The sequence below is a fragment of the Pipistrellus hanaki genome (genome assembly GCF_964339955.1).
Source record: "Pipistrellus hanaki genome assembly, chromosome: 1".
Classification (NCBI taxonomy): Eukaryota; Metazoa; Chordata; class Mammalia; order Chiroptera; family Vespertilionidae; genus Pipistrellus; species Pipistrellus hanaki.
Genome location: NC_140503.1, coordinates 40,570,522 through 40,588,324, shown reverse-complemented (window position 1 = coordinate 40,588,324; position 17,803 = coordinate 40,570,522). Strand labels below are relative to the sequence as shown.

The 17,803-nt window shown below is 40.7% G+C and overlaps 1 protein-coding gene and 1 pseudogene across 6 annotated transcripts in view; both read left to right on the top strand.

Moving 5' to 3' along the window:
- PIAS1 (protein inhibitor of activated STAT 1) overlaps window positions 1-17,803 on the top strand; it is a 103,323-nt gene that overhangs the window by 81,196 nt on the left and 4,324 nt on the right. For all 5 annotated transcript variants that reach the window (XM_084886959.1, XM_084886957.1, XM_084886958.1 and 2 more), the window contains 4 exons: window positions 1,879-2,009; window positions 2,693-2,873; window positions 14,947-15,089; window positions 17,292-17,323. In XM_084886959.1, the coding sequence (XP_084743085.1) occupies window positions 1,879-2,009; window positions 2,693-2,873; window positions 14,947-15,089; window positions 17,292-17,323 (487 nt within the window). The remainder of the gene's footprint in view (window positions 1-1,878; window positions 2,010-2,692; window positions 2,874-14,946; window positions 15,090-17,291; window positions 17,324-17,803) is intronic.
- Window positions 5,981-11,512, top strand: LOC311624684 (rho-related GTP-binding protein RhoQ-like; annotated as a pseudogene). Its single transcript, XR_014797038.1, has 2 exons — window positions 5,981-10,052; window positions 10,192-11,512. The product of XR_014797038.1 is annotated as a rho-related GTP-binding protein RhoQ-like (transcript).

Below are 17,803 nucleotides of genomic sequence, written 5' to 3'. Positions count from 1 at the left end.
TGATGTCCTCTTATTTGGAAAATGCATGCTTTACTGTCAGTGCCTCCTGACTTTACCATTTAAGCATCAATTGTTCCAAGCAGGTTTCCTTCCTTCCTTCCTTCCTTCCTTCCTTCCTTCCTTCCTTCCTTCCTTCCTTCCTTCCTTCCTTCCTTCCTTCCTTCCTTTCCACCCACCCACCAGGTTGGTTGAGAGGTGACAGTCCTATCACAGAGACTTGGGTTTGGGTCCTAGAAGCCCAGGCCGTCCTGGCCGATGGCGATCCCCATGAGGCAGGGTCTCCAGTGAGAAGGGTCCTCCTTTGGGTCAGGATGGCTCAGGGCAGTGACCTCACACCTTCAGGGGTGCGGACGGACGGTCAGGACGGTGTGCCAGGGCCATGGCTGAGCCAGCAGGGAGCCAGCAGGGATGCCGAGTCCTGAGAGGGACTGAGGGGCACAGGGGGGAGGGGGGCGTTGTTACTGAGGGATCGGGGGGAGGGTCCAGGTCAGGAGGGTGGGCATAGGCCCAGAACGTGAATCCATCTATCCCTAGTCATGCAGACCATATTAGGAAAAAAAAAAAAAAAGAAAGAAAGAATTGTGAAGCTCTGGTTAACTTCTAAAAATTGGGCTTTTTAGAAGTTAGCCTGTTTTTGGAGATTTTCTTATGCCTATTCCCTACTCTAAGGGCTCCTAAAACTGATCAACATACTGAATGAGTAGCAGCTTTGTTTTGTTTGTGTGTTTTTTTTTCTCTGAAATATTTGTGTTTATCTTTCTTGTCCACCTATAGCCTCATGACAATCTATATTTTTAGCACTTATGTTTTATCTACCCTACCAAACATCTTGGAATGTTCCTCTAAATTTTCCCCTATTCTCTAGCTTCCGCCATCCCCCCTTTTGCCGTTGAAAAAAACAAACTGAAAAAAAGGATCTTCTTGATATTTCCTATTCTCTCTAACAAAACACTCAGGCAACTTATCTGTAATATTTGAAGATGTAACATGAGGAATAGAATACATTTAGCAATACAAGGGTATCCCAGAGCTTGAAAGATGTTAGACTAATCAGTAGGGGGGGGGAAGTAAACATGCAATTTAATGTTTTATGTTTAATTTTAGATAGATAGCAATGATCATTAATAAATCTCAATTGAACAATATTTTACTAATTGCTTTAGATCCCCCCATCAATTGAGATTTCTTTGTTATTCTAAAATTCATGTATGCATACATATATATATATACATCTATACACTTAATGAAGAATTGAAAAACAGGAAAATTAAAAAGCTTTTGTGGTGTGTTATTTTCACAATTGTGATTGCACAGAATTAATATTTTTTATTCTATTTCATTTAACATTATAACCTAAGAATTTGACCATTAGTTTACACATTTTTTGCAAGTCTCATTTAATATCTCCATGATATTTATCAGGAGGCTTAACATTCAATACATGTCTTGTATTTATTGCTTCAGTTTATCAAATAAAATATGCTTATTAGAGGCAATTTGGGCTATGTAAAAAAAGTTATGAAGAAAAATAAGTGTCACATTCAGAGATAAGGGCTATTTCTGTACCATGTACACACAGAAATTTATTTAAGTGTAAGGATTTCTTTTCTTGGCCTTTTCCTACTTTCTGTGACCATTTTCCCATGTTAACAAATGTTTAGAAGTCTCATAATGTCTTCTTGCATAAAAGTACCATAATATAAATAACTACTTTCTATTTAGCTCTAGATTTTGAAAACAAGTATAACTTAATCCACTTTCTTCTTTCTCATTTATACTTGTATAAAACATGAAGGATCTGAATGTTTTTTAACAGTAATGATTCTAATCTATCTTCATTTAAAATGTGATATTGAAAAGACAAATTGTGTTTTATAGCTTGTTTATGGAAATCCTAAAGTACTGTACAGATTGTGATGAAATACAGTTTAAGGAAGATGGCTCGTGGGCACCTATGAGGTCAAAAAAGGAAGTACAAGAAGTTTCTTCCTCTTACAATGGAGTTGATGGTGAATATGGATTTTTTTTTTTTTTTTTTTTTAAGGGTGGGCAATCTTCCTGCTCTTAAAATGCTCAAATTTTATTTTTTAAAAAACAGCTCAATAACTCTTATTAAATTATTAATTACATGTTCAGAAGTCGTAAAGCTTCTTTAAACTCACTGTTGCCAGCTTTTAAAATGTTGTGGTATAAGATTTCAAAGTAATATAGTAAGTCTTTATAAAATCATGATTTTGAAATGCTATCCTTGTAAATTTTTAGCAGATTGGTACAGATTCATGAACATTCTTTTATTTACTTTTTTTCTTTTCCTGGCTTTTAATATGTTTTTGCTACGGAGGGGCTGTATGACTTTCAAAAAAAATGTTACCACTGCATTACTTAAGTTTATCAGATACTGTACAGATAAACACATAATACATAGGCTTTGCGCTCAAACTGCTTTTATTCAGAAACGGACATACATTTTTATTGTCTTGATTGAGAATTATTTAAAAAAAAAATTTTTTTAGCCGCTAATACTAAATAATAGTTTTAAACTTAGGCAAACAGAACCACTGTTGGTTTCCTACTGTCACTTCAGCAATATTGTAAGTCTAAATTATAATTGACAAATTAACTCATGAGCACTGAGAAAAAAAGAGAGGTGTCATAAATCTTTTTGTCTTTTGTTTTAATCATTCCCACACAGGATGCTTGAGCTCCACACTGGAGCATCAGGTGACTTCTCACCACCAGTCCTCAAATAAAAATAAGAAAGTAGAGGTGATTGACCTAACCATAGACAGTTCTTCTGATGAAGAGGAGGAAGAGCCACCTGCCAAGAGGGCCTGTCCTTCCTTGTCTCCCACATCACCACTAAATAATAAAGGGTAAGTGCTGAGACCTTAAAAAGAGAGTCATCAGGGAAGATAATTTTGCAAATATATATATATATATATATTTTTTTTTTTTTAAGAATTAAAAATAAAATGGTGGTATTTAAAAAAATTAAATATAGAATTCATCAAACCAAAATATGGTTTTAGTACAGTGGTTCTCAAATTTTGGTATACATCAGAATCACTCAGGGATTATTGTAACATACATTGCTTCCTTACCCATCACATGGGTAAGGAATAAGGACTGAAAAAAAAATTTTTTTAAATATATTTTATTGATTTTTTACAGAGAGGAAGGGAGAGAGATAGAGAGCTAGAAATGTCTATGAGAAAGAAACATCGACCAGCTGCCTCTTGCACACCTCCTACCGGGGATGTGCCCGCAACCAACGTACATGCCCCTGACCGGAATTGAACCCGGGACCTTTCAGTCCGCAGACTCAACCACTGAGCCAAACCAGTTTTGGCAGGACTGAAAATTTTTATATTCCTAAATAATTTCCCAAGTGGTCCAGTGCTCATAGGATTTAGATCATTTACTCAATTTGGAAAGTATATGTCGTAAAATTAACCCTAAGTAGAATGTTTAAGGTAGAAAGCAGAGGAAGACCAGATAAATACTTTAACTTGCCTCAGTGTGTAAGTCTGGCAATGAAAAAAGTCTGAGACTTAAGTTGCAATACACTTAATGCTTTCTCTTTAAAAAAAATATATTTGTAAAAGAAGGAATTCTTACCATTTGCAACAGCATGGATGGAACTAGACAACAACATGCTAAGCAAAATAAGCCAGTCAGAGAAAGATAAATATCACATGATCTCACTCATTTGTGGAAATAATGAACAACATAAACTGATGAACAAAAACAGATCCAGAGACAGAGAAGCATTGATTAGACCGTCAAACCTGAGAGGGAAGGTAGGGGATGGGAGGGGTAAGGGGAAGAGATCTTGTATGCATGCATATAACTTGTATGCATGCATATAAGCCTAACTACTGGATACAGACACCAGGGTCTTGAGGGCATTAGGTTGGGGGTGGGGAAGCAATGGAAGGATAAGGACACATGTAATACCTTAATAAAGAAAAGAAAAAGAAAAATATATTTGTACTGGTTTCAGAGAGGAAGGGAGAGGGAGACGGAGATAGAAACATCAATGATACAAGAGAATTGTTGATTGGCTGGCTGCCTCTTGTATGCCCCACACTGGATATAGAGCCCACAACCCTGTGTTGTGCCCTGACCAGCAATTGAACCATGACCTTATAATTCATAGGTTGACACTCAACCACTGAGTCACGCCAGGCAGGCTAATGCTTTCTATATTGCAGATTCATTTCCCTTTATGTCTCATCCTACCTAATAAAAGAGTAATATGCAAATCAACCATTACTCTGCTATACCCGCCAGCCACGCCCACCAGCCAATTGGAGCAAGTATGCAAATAAACCCAACCAAGATGGCTACAGCCACAGAGAGCAGGAGGGAGGCTTGGGTTTCCCAGGCAACAGAGGAAGCCAAGCTTTCCACCTGCCCTTGCCGACCTAGGTCTCCACTCAAGGCTATAAAGTTTCAATTATAGAAGGTAAATAAATCCAAACCGATATGGCTGTTGGCCAGGGAGCCAGCAGGAGGCTTGGCTCCGCTCCAGGCTACAAAGTTTCAATTGTAGAAGGTAAATAAATTCCAGATACCAGGGCTTCTTCTTGGGTCACCAGGGGGTGTGGCTGGCCTGCAAACCACCACAGACCCCTCGCTTAGACCGCCCCACGCTCCCAAGAGAATCCCCACCCTGATCCGAAACACCCTTCAGGGCAAACCAGCTAGCCCCCACCCATGCACCAGGCCTCTATCCTATCTAATAAAAGTAATATGCAGATTGACCATCACTCCAGCACACAATAGCTGCCCTCATGTGAACACAAGATGGCCACCACAAGATGGCCAGTAGGGGAGGGCAGTTGGAGGCGATCAACCCTGCAGTGGAGGGCAGTTAGGGGTGTCCAGGCCAGCAGAGGAGGAAAGTTGGAGGCAAACAGACTGGTAGGGGAGCAGCTAGACATCAATCAGGCTAGCATGGGAGTGGTTAGGGGGTGATCGGGCTTGCAGGCAGAAGCGGTTAGGGACAATCAGGAAGGCAGGCAGGCGAGCAGTTGGGAGCCAGCAGTCCTGGATTGTGAGAGGGATTTCCGACTGCCTGTTTAGGGGATCGGGCCTAAAAAGGGAGTCAGACATCCCTCGAGGGGTCCCAGATTGGAGAGGGTGCAGGCTGGGGTGAGGGACACCCCCCCACAACCCATGCAGGAATTTCATGCACCGGGCCTTTAGTTCTATATAAGATATTCCATGCTAAATAAACATGGGTGAAAATAAAATTGGTATATACTGTCTTAACCTTGAAGGGTTCAACACATTGTAGAAAATGATAAAACAAGAAGCTAACTCTAGTTGTACTCTTAGACTGTTAGTCTCCTAGACACAGTGGGGATTCTTAGCAAAAAGACTCTGTGCTTTGCTGTGAAGCACAATATTAGCCCACTAAAGATTAGAAATAAGCTCTTGTGGGGAGTCCATCTAGGGCAAGGCGGCTGGGTCCATGGCGGCTGCAGCCACGGGCTGGATGCAGGAGCTATTAGCGGGTGCTCCTACTTGGGGGAGGTGCCTGGGACCGCCCTCTTCCGGGCCCAGTGGGGAGGGGGCCTGGACCCATGTGTGGTGGGGATAGCTGCCTGGCCCTCCCCTCTCTGCCTTCCCCAAAGTTGCGGTCTCCCCGAGAGCTGGACAGTCTTATGATCCAGTGGATCCTCCTGGGGAGGCCAGGTTGGGGAGCCGGTGCCTAGCACCTGGGGCACAGGCAGGTGCAGAGACTGGGACTCAGGTAGGGATCTAGGCAGTGACTGAGGCGGCGGCTGTGCCCTGGGCCTGCCGCTCCCTTCCCTTGGGCTCGGGGAGTGGCTGCATGGGACCGGGGGTGGGGCGACGACGGCCCAGCTGTTTGGAGCAGCAGCGCTGGACACCCCCCATGGGGCTGGGGTTGAGTCGGGGACCGGGACAGGGGCTCCAGGGGTTCCATGCCTGGAGGTCAGTCAGCTGCAGCATGGCTCACAGGTCCGGCATGCTGATGCTCAAGTGTGTGGTAGTGGGCAAAACATGCCTGCTCATGAACTATGCCAACAATGCCTTCCCGGAGGAGTATGTGCCCACTGTCCTCGACGGCTACAAAGTCAGCGTCACTGTAGGGGGCAAGCAATACCTCTTGGGACTCTATGACATGGCCGGATAGGAAGGCTATGATCATCTGAGGCCTTTATCTTATCCATTTACTGATGTCTTCCTTATATGCTTCTCTGTGGTAAATCCAGCCTCATTACAAAATGTAAAAAAGGAATGGGTACCAGAACTTAAGGAATACGCACCAAATGTACCCTTCTTATTAATAGGAACTCAGATTGACCTCCGTGATGACCCCAAAACTTTAGCAAGACTGAATGATATCAAAGAAAAGCCTATATGTGTGGAACAAGAACAGAAATTAGCAAAAGAGATAGGAGCGTGCTGCTATGTGGAATGTTCAGCTTTAACGCAGAAGGGATTGAAGACTGTTTTCGATGAGGCTGTCATAGCCATTTTAACTCCAAAGAAACACACAGTAAAATAAAAGAATAGGATCAATATGTATAAACTGTTGTTTCATTACTTGAGAAACATCTTCAGTTGCCAGTGAAACTATCCATTTCTTTCTAAGAAAGCATATGAAATGCTACAGCTATACCCAGACCTCTTATAAATACTGAAGCAGTTTAAAACTTGAATGAAAAACAACCCTGTCCTCAGAATTCTATAAAATTCATTAAGAATGTTTCTTAAAGTTCCAAGAAGCAGCACACAGCATCTGAAGTTACAATTCTATCTAATTAAAAAGGGGGGGGGGTAATATGCAAATTGACCATCACTCCAACACAAGATGGCCTGCAGGGGAGGGCAGTTGGGGGAGTCCAGGCCAGCAGGGGAGGGCAGTTAGGGGTGACCAGGCCAGCAGGGGGACAGGGGCAGATGGAGAGTGGCAGGCCTGCAGGGGAGAGCATTTATAGGCAATCGGGCCGTCTGGGGAACAGTTAGGCATCTATCATTCTGACAGTGGAGTGGTTAGGGGTGATCAGGCTGGCAGGCAGAAGTGGTTAGGGGCAATCAAGCAGGCAGGCTGACAAGCATTTGGGAGCCAGCAGTCCTGGATTGTGAGAGGGATATACAACTGCCCATTTAGGCCCTATGCGATTGAGCCTAAAGGGGCAGTCTAACATCCCTCAACAGTTCCCAGATTGGAGAGGGTGCAGGCTGGGCTGAGGTACACCCCTCAATCTCTCATGCTTTTCATAGTTTAAAAAACTACAGTCACATCATGTAACTACATTAAAAAACAAAACAAAAAACAGTGCTATAAATAGGACTGCCTGGCTTAGACCATATACATTTCTGCACAGCCTTTATGGAATCTGCACACACACAAAATCTTCCTTTGTTCCAATTAATTGCTTGTATGTAAGTTGCTTTCTATTCCAGTATATCCAGAGTGGTGAAAGAAGGAGGCCAGCCACGTAGCCAAAGGTCACTCCAAGCATGCAGGAGATGGGCCACACCTGAGGAGAGAATGTATGAGATCAAAAGAGAACAAATGTTTTATTATTACTTGAGCACAAGTTAAGTGTAACCTAGATATTTCTATATTAAAGCTTAATGTGCTTTCTTAAAGAATGCCAAAAGTGTAATAAGATCATAACTGTATTTATCAGGAACACTAAAAAATGTACATGTTTTAATGTACATTAACAAGGCTTTTGTTTGATACTCGCAAACTGCATGAGACTCATGCTAAACTTACAAAAATTTTGGGTCAGATTTGCCATAATCTTGGACTCAATTTAGCTCTCTGAAGTTGGTAATTTTGTTTGTGAATTTCCACATTGTCTTGTATATCAAATGAAATGAGAAGTGTGTATGCTGACCAAATCACACGAAACTTTAAATTGTGTTAAGGAGAAATGACCTAGAATTCAAGCATGTTACATGCAATTTATAACAAAGCAGTTGCTTCCATTATAAAACTGATGTTACCTTTCAGATAGATATTGGAACCCTAGTAGAAGTTAATAACTACAACTTAAGTCAAACGCCCAGAGTATAAGTTAAAATACCGGCTTCCAGAATCCATTCTGTTCCAGCCACGTTATATTTCACAATATTACACCAAGCCAGAAGTAAATAATGTTCATTTATTCCATCTACAAACAGTGCATGTTGGTCCCTAGGTGAAAGGCCCTGTTTTTAAACTTCATGTTATCTGTGAAGCTTATTTGGCATGCTTGAGCCACTTCCAACCTTTCTCTGGGGAAAAAGGCTGTAGAACTGTGTTAGAGGTGAATCATCTTAATTATTATCTGTTACCTATTTAAGTTTCTGCTGTGGATCTACCTTATTCCACATACCATGCAACAGACAACAGAGTTAACAGAGTTTCGGTGTGAATAAACCAATGCATTTCAGAAAGGCATAATGCATTTCCCCAAGCCTTTTCTGCATTTAAACTTGCTGATGCCTAAATTATGATTTTATGTTTTTGGTAGGCTCCTGTTAATTCCCATGACTTGAGCTTATAGCTATGACTATTACATAGATTGGTTAATGGAACATTAAACTTTTATACTTGAAAATGACAGCCTTAAATACTCATACCAGTCACAAATCTAGGATGATGCACTGGCTTGTCTGGGAGCTTTGTTGAGATTTTTAAAAAACCTAAGCATCATCTTCCTCATTGAAGTGTAGAGAGTCTACTGGGTAACTAGTCAGGAGCTTTCTCTCAGAACTGGACAGTGGATGTCTTCTTTCACCCACGAAGCAGTAGTTCACATTAAGGACCTTTATGTATGCTTAAAAGGAATCTCATGTAATGTTCTCATTTACTTTTGGATTGCAGATTTTAGATAGAACTGAAAGAAATTGTATAAATCAATTAGTATATTATCTAAGTTGTCCAACACATGGTATAAAGTAACTAAGTAAAGTATCATGCATTTCTAACTTGTCTTTGGGGATTTGATAGGAATTCTTTTTTCTCAAACTCAAATCTCTGGAATTCTTCACACTTGGTTTTGTTTTACTAGCCAATGAAAGTTAAAATCTAGAATTTGTCCTACCCTAAGAGAAACAGACTTAGGAATCTGGAAACTCAGTTCTGTTATCACCTGCATTATGAATGAGCCTCAGTTTCCTCATCCTATATAATAAAAGTAATATGCAAATTAACCATCACTCTGCTCTGCCCACCAGCCAATCAGAAGCAAATATGCAAATCAACCCAACCAAGATGGCTGTGGCCATGGCGATTGCAGGAGAGAGGCTTGGGTTTTTCCAGCAATGGAGGAAGCCAAGCTTTCCGCACAACCAGACGGGCCCAGGCCTCCACTCAAGGCTACAAAGTTTCAATTATAGAAGGTCTCCACTCAAGGCTACAAAGTTTCAATCCCAAGAAAAATGGCTGCAGCCACGGATCTGGAGAGAGCAGGAGGCTTGGCTTGCCCCCAGTGATGGAGGAAGCCAAGCTTTTGCACCCCTGGCCTGCCTTGGCCTCTGCTCAAGGCTACAAAGTTTTAATTATAGAAGATAAATAAATCCCAGATACCAGTGCCTCGGGGTTGGGGGGGGGTGTTGGCCTGCAAACCACCACAGGCCCTTTGCCTAGGCCACCCCACGCCCCAAGGGAACCCCCACCTTGATCCAGGACACCCTTCAGAGCAAACCAGCTGGCCCCCACCCATGCACCAGGCCTCTATCCTATCTAAGTATAGTATGTAAATTGACCATCACTTGAACACACAAGATGGCTGCCTCTATGTGGTCAAAGATTCTGCCCCCGTGTGGACACAAGATGTCAATGACAAGATGAGCAGTTGGGAGGGACCAGGTCTGCAAGGGAGGGCAGTTGTGGGCGATCAGGCCAGCAGGGCAAGGTAGTTAGGAGTAACCAGGCTGGCAGAGGAGGGAAGTTGGGGGGGACCGGGCCTGCAAGGAAGGGCAGTTTGGGGGGGGACCCAGACCTGGCCTGCAGGGGGGAGCAGGCCTACAGGGGTGCAGTTAGGCATCAATCAGGCTGGCAGGGCAGTGATTAGGGGGTGATCAGGCTGGCAGGCAGAAGCGATTAGGGCAATCAGGAAGGCAGGCAGGTGAGCAGTTGGGAGCCAACAGTCCTGGATTGTAAGAGGGATGTGCAACTGCCTATTTAGGCCCGATCCCTGTAGGGGATCCTTCAAGGGGTCCCAGATTGGAGAGGGTGCAGGCTGGGCTGAGGGACAACCCCCACCCTTCACGAATTTCATCCACCAGGCCTCTAGTCTATAAATATGGATGTAGAACATGTGATCTCCAATGTCACTCACTTTTATCAACTTTTATGATTCTCTTCTTCACAATTATAATGGTTGACCATTACCTTTTCAGCTTCGCATTCTTAAGATGGTACAATCCTATGCATAGATTATTAGAACTTTAAGCAAAGATGATTATATCATCCGAACCTGAGATACCTTAGGTACTCTATTGAACTTGATGGGGTTTCGAGTTCCCCATTGCTTATTAAGAGCATTTTCATTGCTTTGGTTCTTGGGTATTTCTTTTTGCAAAATCCTTCCTGCCACTTTACCTAAAAACAAAAGATCTGTTATCTAGTCATTTGTTTTCAGATTGTAGAAAATTGCCTTCTTTCCAGAAATATATCTTCGTTAGGTCTTCATAGAAATTCAGACTAGTCACTGAAAAACAAATTCAAAGAAATGAAATATCTGGGAAATAAAATACTTCAAAAATCTTAGTGACTTGAATTTTATTAGTGAGTGCAAATACACTGCTTCAAATAAGGTCATGTATGAATGAACTTAAACTTAAGTTAATATGTTTTATATATAACATCCTGACGTCCTTAAAAGTAATTTTAGTGAATCCCTGAAATCTTATTTTTACTAACTTATTCCTCATTCTATCTCTAAAGGTACATCTTAGGTTAGCTGATTTTGAATTATCATATTTCCATAAGCAGAGCCTGAATAATGGTGGTTTTCTTTGTGTGTGTGTGTGTGTCTGTGTGTGTGTGTGTGTTTTAATATATTTTATTGATTTTTTTACAGAGAGGAAGAGAGAGGGATAGAGAGAAACATCGATGAGAGAGAATCATCAATCAGCTGCCTCTTGCACACCTCCTACTGGGGATGTACCTGCAACCAAGGTACATGCCCCTGACCGGAATCGAACCCAGGACCTTTCAGTCCGCAGGCTGACGCTCTATTCACTGAGCCAAACTGGTTTTGGCTGAATCATGGTTTTTATTCTGAATTATCTTAGTTATTTTAAACATTGCTTCCATTTGATTTTTAATTAATTTTAAGTACCAAATTAAATACTGTTTTGTTGGTTGTTGCTTTTTAATGATTGTTAATTTAACAATGTCCCATCTTAACACATGGGGTTGCAAATAAAATAACATTCATAGTTTACAAATAAATAAATAAATGAATGCATGAATAAATAAATAGATTAGAAATAAGTATATATCAGAATTACACTGCCTTTTGTTATTAAATAAGAGCTGTTTTTAAAACTCCTTACAACAGCCGAAACCGCTTGGCTCAGTGGTAGAGCGTCAGTCTGTGGACTGAAAGGTCCCGGGTTCAATTTCGGTCAAGGGCATGTATGTTGGTTGCGGGTACATCCCCGGTTGGGGGTGTGCAAGAGGCAGCTGGTCAATGTTTCTCATCAACGTTTCTGACGCTCTATCTCCCTTCCTCTCTGTAAAAAATCAATAAAATATATTATATATATATATATATATATTAAACAATAATTAAAACTCCTTACAACAAATGGTAGTGCCTGGAGAAAGAATGTAAGTGAAAGAAGAAAAGTCCACAGAAAGCTTTGTTACAGATTTCAGGGTTCAGGAAAGAAAGTCAACACCAAACTAAGAACAGAAGGCATTTTGTGCTTGGAGTCAAATTACTTTCAGGTTTGCTATTTGATGAAATAAAACCATCTTCTATTTTAAAATATTTCCTAGAGGCCCAGTGCACGAATTCATGCAAGGGTGGGGTCTGGCCAGCCTGACCCCAATGGGACAGATTGGGGCCAGACCTGTCAGGAGGAGGAGATGATGTGAGGTTGGCCAGCCAGACCCACCCCTGATTGGTTGGGGGGCTATCTGGCTGGGGGAAATGGGCCACAGGCAGTTGGCTGGTCATCCCTGTCCCTGATCGGGGTGGTGGGAGCCCATCAGGGGAGGGGCCGGCCGAAGGGAGGGGCTGTGGGAGGTTGGTCATGGAGGGGGGGCCTCCATAAGGCTGGTTCACTGGCCGCAGTGGATGTCATAGCAACTGGCATTCCGGTCGCTGGCTTTTTATATATATAGATAGTTACTTGAAAGATTAAATTGCAACAGTAAATGTATAATCATCATAAATGTAGCTCCTCACTTGTTAAAGGACTTTGACTATTTCAGAAATCTTTGTGGTATAATCAAACATAACACAGGATGGTATTTCCATTCTAGAGTAGCTTATCTCAGCATGCAGACAGAAGTAAAAACAATTAAAAGCATTATTCTAAACAAAATGAATATTTAAACACTAATTCTACATCAAATACTACTTTATGAACATTTTACCTCTGATTATATGTAAACTGTATAATTTACTGTCTGAATATACATTTTTTCCTTAAAGGAAGTTTTTTGAATATTTAGAAATGTAATGTTTCTTCTTTGGATGTTTACTTTGTTCCTCCAAAAATAGCTTTGTTTATTATATTTGGAAAATTACATTAGGTGCATTAACTACTTCCTGAACTTCCCAATGCATAACAACCCAGGCACATAGTATTTGCAAATGCCAGATTTTTCTCTGTATTCAGATAAAACAAGCAACCTGGGAGTTTATGGTATTTTTAGAATAATAATGCCAATGCCATGTTCAATACTAGTGGCCATTTTACAATAACGACTAGCCAATAAATAGAAGCCTGAAGGCAGCATATTGCAATTGTTATTGTGTGTTGTAAAGGAGGAAATGCATTTCAGAATATTATCACAAAATTGAAAGAAAAGGATCCAGGCAGGAATTAGAAAGAGGAAAAAAGATCAGTAAATTTAAGTCTTCAGCCACTGAGTGTTTAGTATTCATGCAGGCATTTCCCTTGTTTGGTATACCAAGATGTGTTCAAACACTAGCATTTCAACTGCCTCCTTCTCTCTTGTAATCCCTTGGGCATTGTCAGGGGAGACAGCTAATGGAAAATGCTAGTTTTTATAGATGGAAAAGGTTTAATTGTTTCCATTAGATGAAACATTTTTATGAAGTGGATGAGAGTGTATTTTATGCTTTGTATCCCATTCATAAAATGTAGATGTTTATAACTGGAGTTTCATTCCTGGAAATTCAACCTTGGCTTTTTTTTTGCTTTTTTTTTTTTTCTTCTCATTATTATTGATTTCAGAGAGGAAGGGAGAGGGGACAGAGAGATAGAAACATCAATGATGAGAGAGAATCGTCAATTGTCTACCTCTTGCATACTCCCCACTGGGGATTGAGCCCACAACCAAGCTATGAGCCCTTGACCAGAATCAAAACCGGGACCCTTCACTTTGCAGGCCAATGCTCTATCCACTAACCAGGGGTCCTCAAACTTTTTAAAGTGGGGGCCAGATCACGGTCCCTCAGAGAGCTGGAGGGCCGGACTATATGAACTACTAATTCCTACTGTAACACCTCGGCTGCGCTCACTGCCCAAAAAACCTGGCGGGCCGGATCAGACTCCTCTGCGGGCCGCAGTTTGAAGACCCCTGCACTAAGCCAAACCAGCTAGGACCAACCTTGGCATCTTTTTATGTAATCTATACCATGGAAATGGCATCTCCACACCCTATGTACTTTACATGAAGTTTTAAAAGAAAAGATGGCCTCTTTATGCCTTTTTTCTTTTACTTTCTATAATTTATATACATACCTATTAGCCTTCTAAAGGTTGGAATACCATATGATCCTTGTGTTTGGACTTACGACTATTAGAATTATTTTATTTTCTTTTTAAAAATTCAGTTCTTTTTCCTTTCCTCCTTTTTGCTGCTTGCCTAATTTTTGGTAAAGAAAAATTATTTGACTACTCAGCTACTTAAACATTTCACTCTATTCCAAAATCCCATTTTTTGTGTTATATTTCTCTGTCTCCCCCACCCCCACCCCCCCCCACCCCCCCCTTATACCATTCTCCCTTTAAAAACTCCACACCTGTTCATTATGGAGCATCTCTTCTCCTTGTCTTGCTGTCTTTGTTAATTCAGCAGGCCTTTTATGTAAACAGTGTCAGGCAATGAATATGCCAAGATAAACAGTACCTATTTTTTGTTCTCATAAAGCTTACAAGTCTTGGGGCCAGCTGTTCACTTCACTGCTCAGATTGCTACATTCCCCCATTCTTGTCTCTATGTGTTTTCTTTGCAAGGATTTACTTAAGCTTTTAACTAGCCCACATTCTAGTGCTTATTTTTAAAAGGTTTCAGAATCTTGTCCACTGTATAGATACACTTCACTCATTCTCCCTGCATTCTGAAAGTATAGATGACGGTGATCCTAAGACAGCATATGATTTATGAATATTAGATACCATTGCATCCATCCATTTCTTCCAGTAGCCTCTGCAGCTATTATACAAATCATTTTCTAATAAAGTCAGCCCTCTGTATCAGCAAGTCCCACATCCAGTCTACAGTTGGTTGAAATTCACGGATATAGAACATGCTGATAGGAGGGCCCACTAAACAACTTGTGTATCCAGTCTGTGAAGGTTCCTGGAGCCAATCCCTTGTGGATATCAAGGAACAACTGTGATTACAATAGATTATAATTTTTTCCCCTTGTTTTTATTCTTAGCACAAAAGTTAGGACTCACGAGATGCAACCCCTTTGTTTGTTAAACTTAAAAGTTAATATGACTCATGAAAATAGTGTAAACCTTTTTTTCTTCTAGCATATTAAGTCTTCCACATCAAGCATCTCCAGTGTCCCGAACCCCAAGTCTCCCTGCTGTAGACACAAGCTATATTAACACACCTCTTATCCAAGACTACAGGCATTCTTTCCACATGACACCCATGCCTTATGACTTACAAGGTGAGTCACCAATTATTCTGTATTGTCACATAGCATTTTGGATGACTGTGATTTATATAGTCTTCTTCTGGGTGAATCTAAGGAAGAATTGAAAGATTGGGAAAATGGGTTTGGGCCTATGGAACTGGTCATAAATAAATACAAATCCAGTTTCTTATTTGTACTTTCATCAATAGCCAGAGTTTTGCTACCAGTGATAACACTAATGCAATGATCTCTAGGTTTTGTGGACTTCAAAATAGTCTACAAGTTGTTTTTTGGGTGATTTCTTATATGCTGATTTGAATTTTGATACTTAGAATATTATGTTTTGTTCCCTGAATCCAGTTATGATGCAAGAGGCATTGTGGGTAACTATTTTGTATCATCTTTTAGATAATGCAGAATTGAAATACTACAAGGTTTTTTTGTTCTAGTGAAACTGATTCTTCTTAATTTTATTTATTTTTTATTAATCCTCACCTCAGGTTATTTTTTCATTGATTTTAAGAGAGAGTGGAAGGGAGGAGTAGAGACACATCGATGTGAGAGAAAGACATTGATTGGTTGCCTCCTGCACACACCCCAACCAGAGCCAGGAATCAAGCCTGCAACCTAGGTTCATGACCTTGAATGGAATCGAACCCAGGGCCATTCAGTCCTTGGGCTGATGCTCTATCCTGAGAAGAATCAGAGCTGATTCTTTTCTAAAGTAGTTTGAAATGTCATTATACCTATTTGTATAATGTATTTTGAGTTAATGATCCTTACATTACCAAAAAGAATTATTATTATTCTCATATATCTTCATAATTTAATAACTTGTATATTATCCATATAATCGAAGAACATTTTTCTTTTTTATTACAAAAAGACATATAGGCTCATTGTAGAAAATTTACCACAAAATGCAAAGTGGAAATTTCCCTCCACACCTCCCCAGCAGAAATCTCAGGCCACTGGCAAGGATTCTTGGGAGCTGAGGTAGTTGATTGGCTTCTTAGTAACTGTAATGGAAAAAAAAACAACCCTATTTCAGCTCCATCCAATAGAACTTCCTGCAATGAGGGAAATGTTGTAATCTGCCAGCTAACATAGTAGCTACTAACTAGCCACATGGTGAGCATTTGGAATGCTAGTGTGACTGAGGAACGGAGTTTTTTATTTTCTTTAATATTAGTAAATTTAAATAGTCATGTTATTAGCTGCTCTTGGACATTGCAGCCCTATTTTTCACTTAGCCCAATGCAGGTCTTCATGTTATAATCTGTTCTACGGTAGGCAATTGGTGGGTCCCTACTGACTACACTGTCATATTTGTGTCTATCTTTGCTTGCACTTTTCCCCAAGTTAGAGGTCATACAGGCATTTTACTCGCAGTGGTTTACTTGCTCTTCTTTGCATTACACACCGGGCAATAGAGACAAGAATGCAATTTGCAAGGGTGGCAGCCAGGGATAGGAGCTGACCCTCTATAATAGCTGCCACCTCAATAATCAGTCTGCCCTCAGAGTTTCCCTCTCCATAGTGTCAAGTGAGCACACTTAAGAAAGAAAGAAAATGTGTGTACAACTTGCTTAACTTTTTTAACTTCAAACTTGATCATTCACAAACATGAGGGCAGCAGTAATTACATATCTCATGAGGTGCTTGTGAGGAATAAATCAGAGGAGCTTGAAAAGTTTCCGAAGAGGAGTCGATGAGAGCATTTGGAGGAAAGTGCTAGTCAGTTCATACGAGGTCTGACAGGGCAGCAGCGGTCCAGGTCCCACAAGTGGGGTCACTAGGAGGGCACGTCATTCCTAATTGGACTTCAGGCTCAGTAATCTAGAGAAGGGAGGGATGTAAAACATTTAGCCCAACTCTTCTTTTTTTTTTTTTTTTTTTTAAATATATTTTATTGATTTTTCACAGAGAGGAAGAGAGAGGGATAGAGAGTTAGAAACATCGATGAGAGAGAATCATCGATCAGCTGCCTCTTGCACACCCCCTACCGGGGATGTGCCCGCAACCAAGGTACATGCCTTTGACCAGAATCGAACCCGGGACCTTTCAGTCTGCAGGCCGACGCTCTATCCACTGAGCCAAACCAGTCCCGGCCCAACTCTTCATTTTTAAATTAAATTCTAACTAAATTAGAATTAGCATTTAAAATTAATTTTGAGGCATTTGGGAGACTTTTTTTCCCAAAAAAATTAAATTTTTTTTTTTTTTCTCTTACAGGATTAGATTTATTTCCTTTCTTAGACAATCAGGTATGTAATATGGGGGGGAAATGCTATATTTTAACATTGAAAAGTATAATATATAGCCAAGAGGAAGAAAATAAATTTTATTAGAAAATTTAGGGTAGTCATACCTGTTACTGTATTGTTAAAGTTTTAATTAAGAATTTAAATCAGAACTCATTGTCAGCTGTGCCTGAGTATGTAAAAGGACGGCATCCAACGGGAGTGAATCGTATTGATTAATACTTTTTTTAATCCTCACCTGAGGACATGTTTATTGATTTGAGAGAGAGAGGGAGGGAGGGGGGAGAGAGAGAAAGTGAAACAGCAATGTGACAGAGAAACATTGATTGTTTGACTCCGTACATGCCTAGAGCAGGCACCAAGGTATGGATCCTGACCTAGATTTGAACCGGTAACCTTTTGGTGTACAGAACCACACTCCAGCCGATTGAGCCACCCAGCGTGGGCTTTACTGGCCAAATAGCTCCATAAGAAAAATAGGGT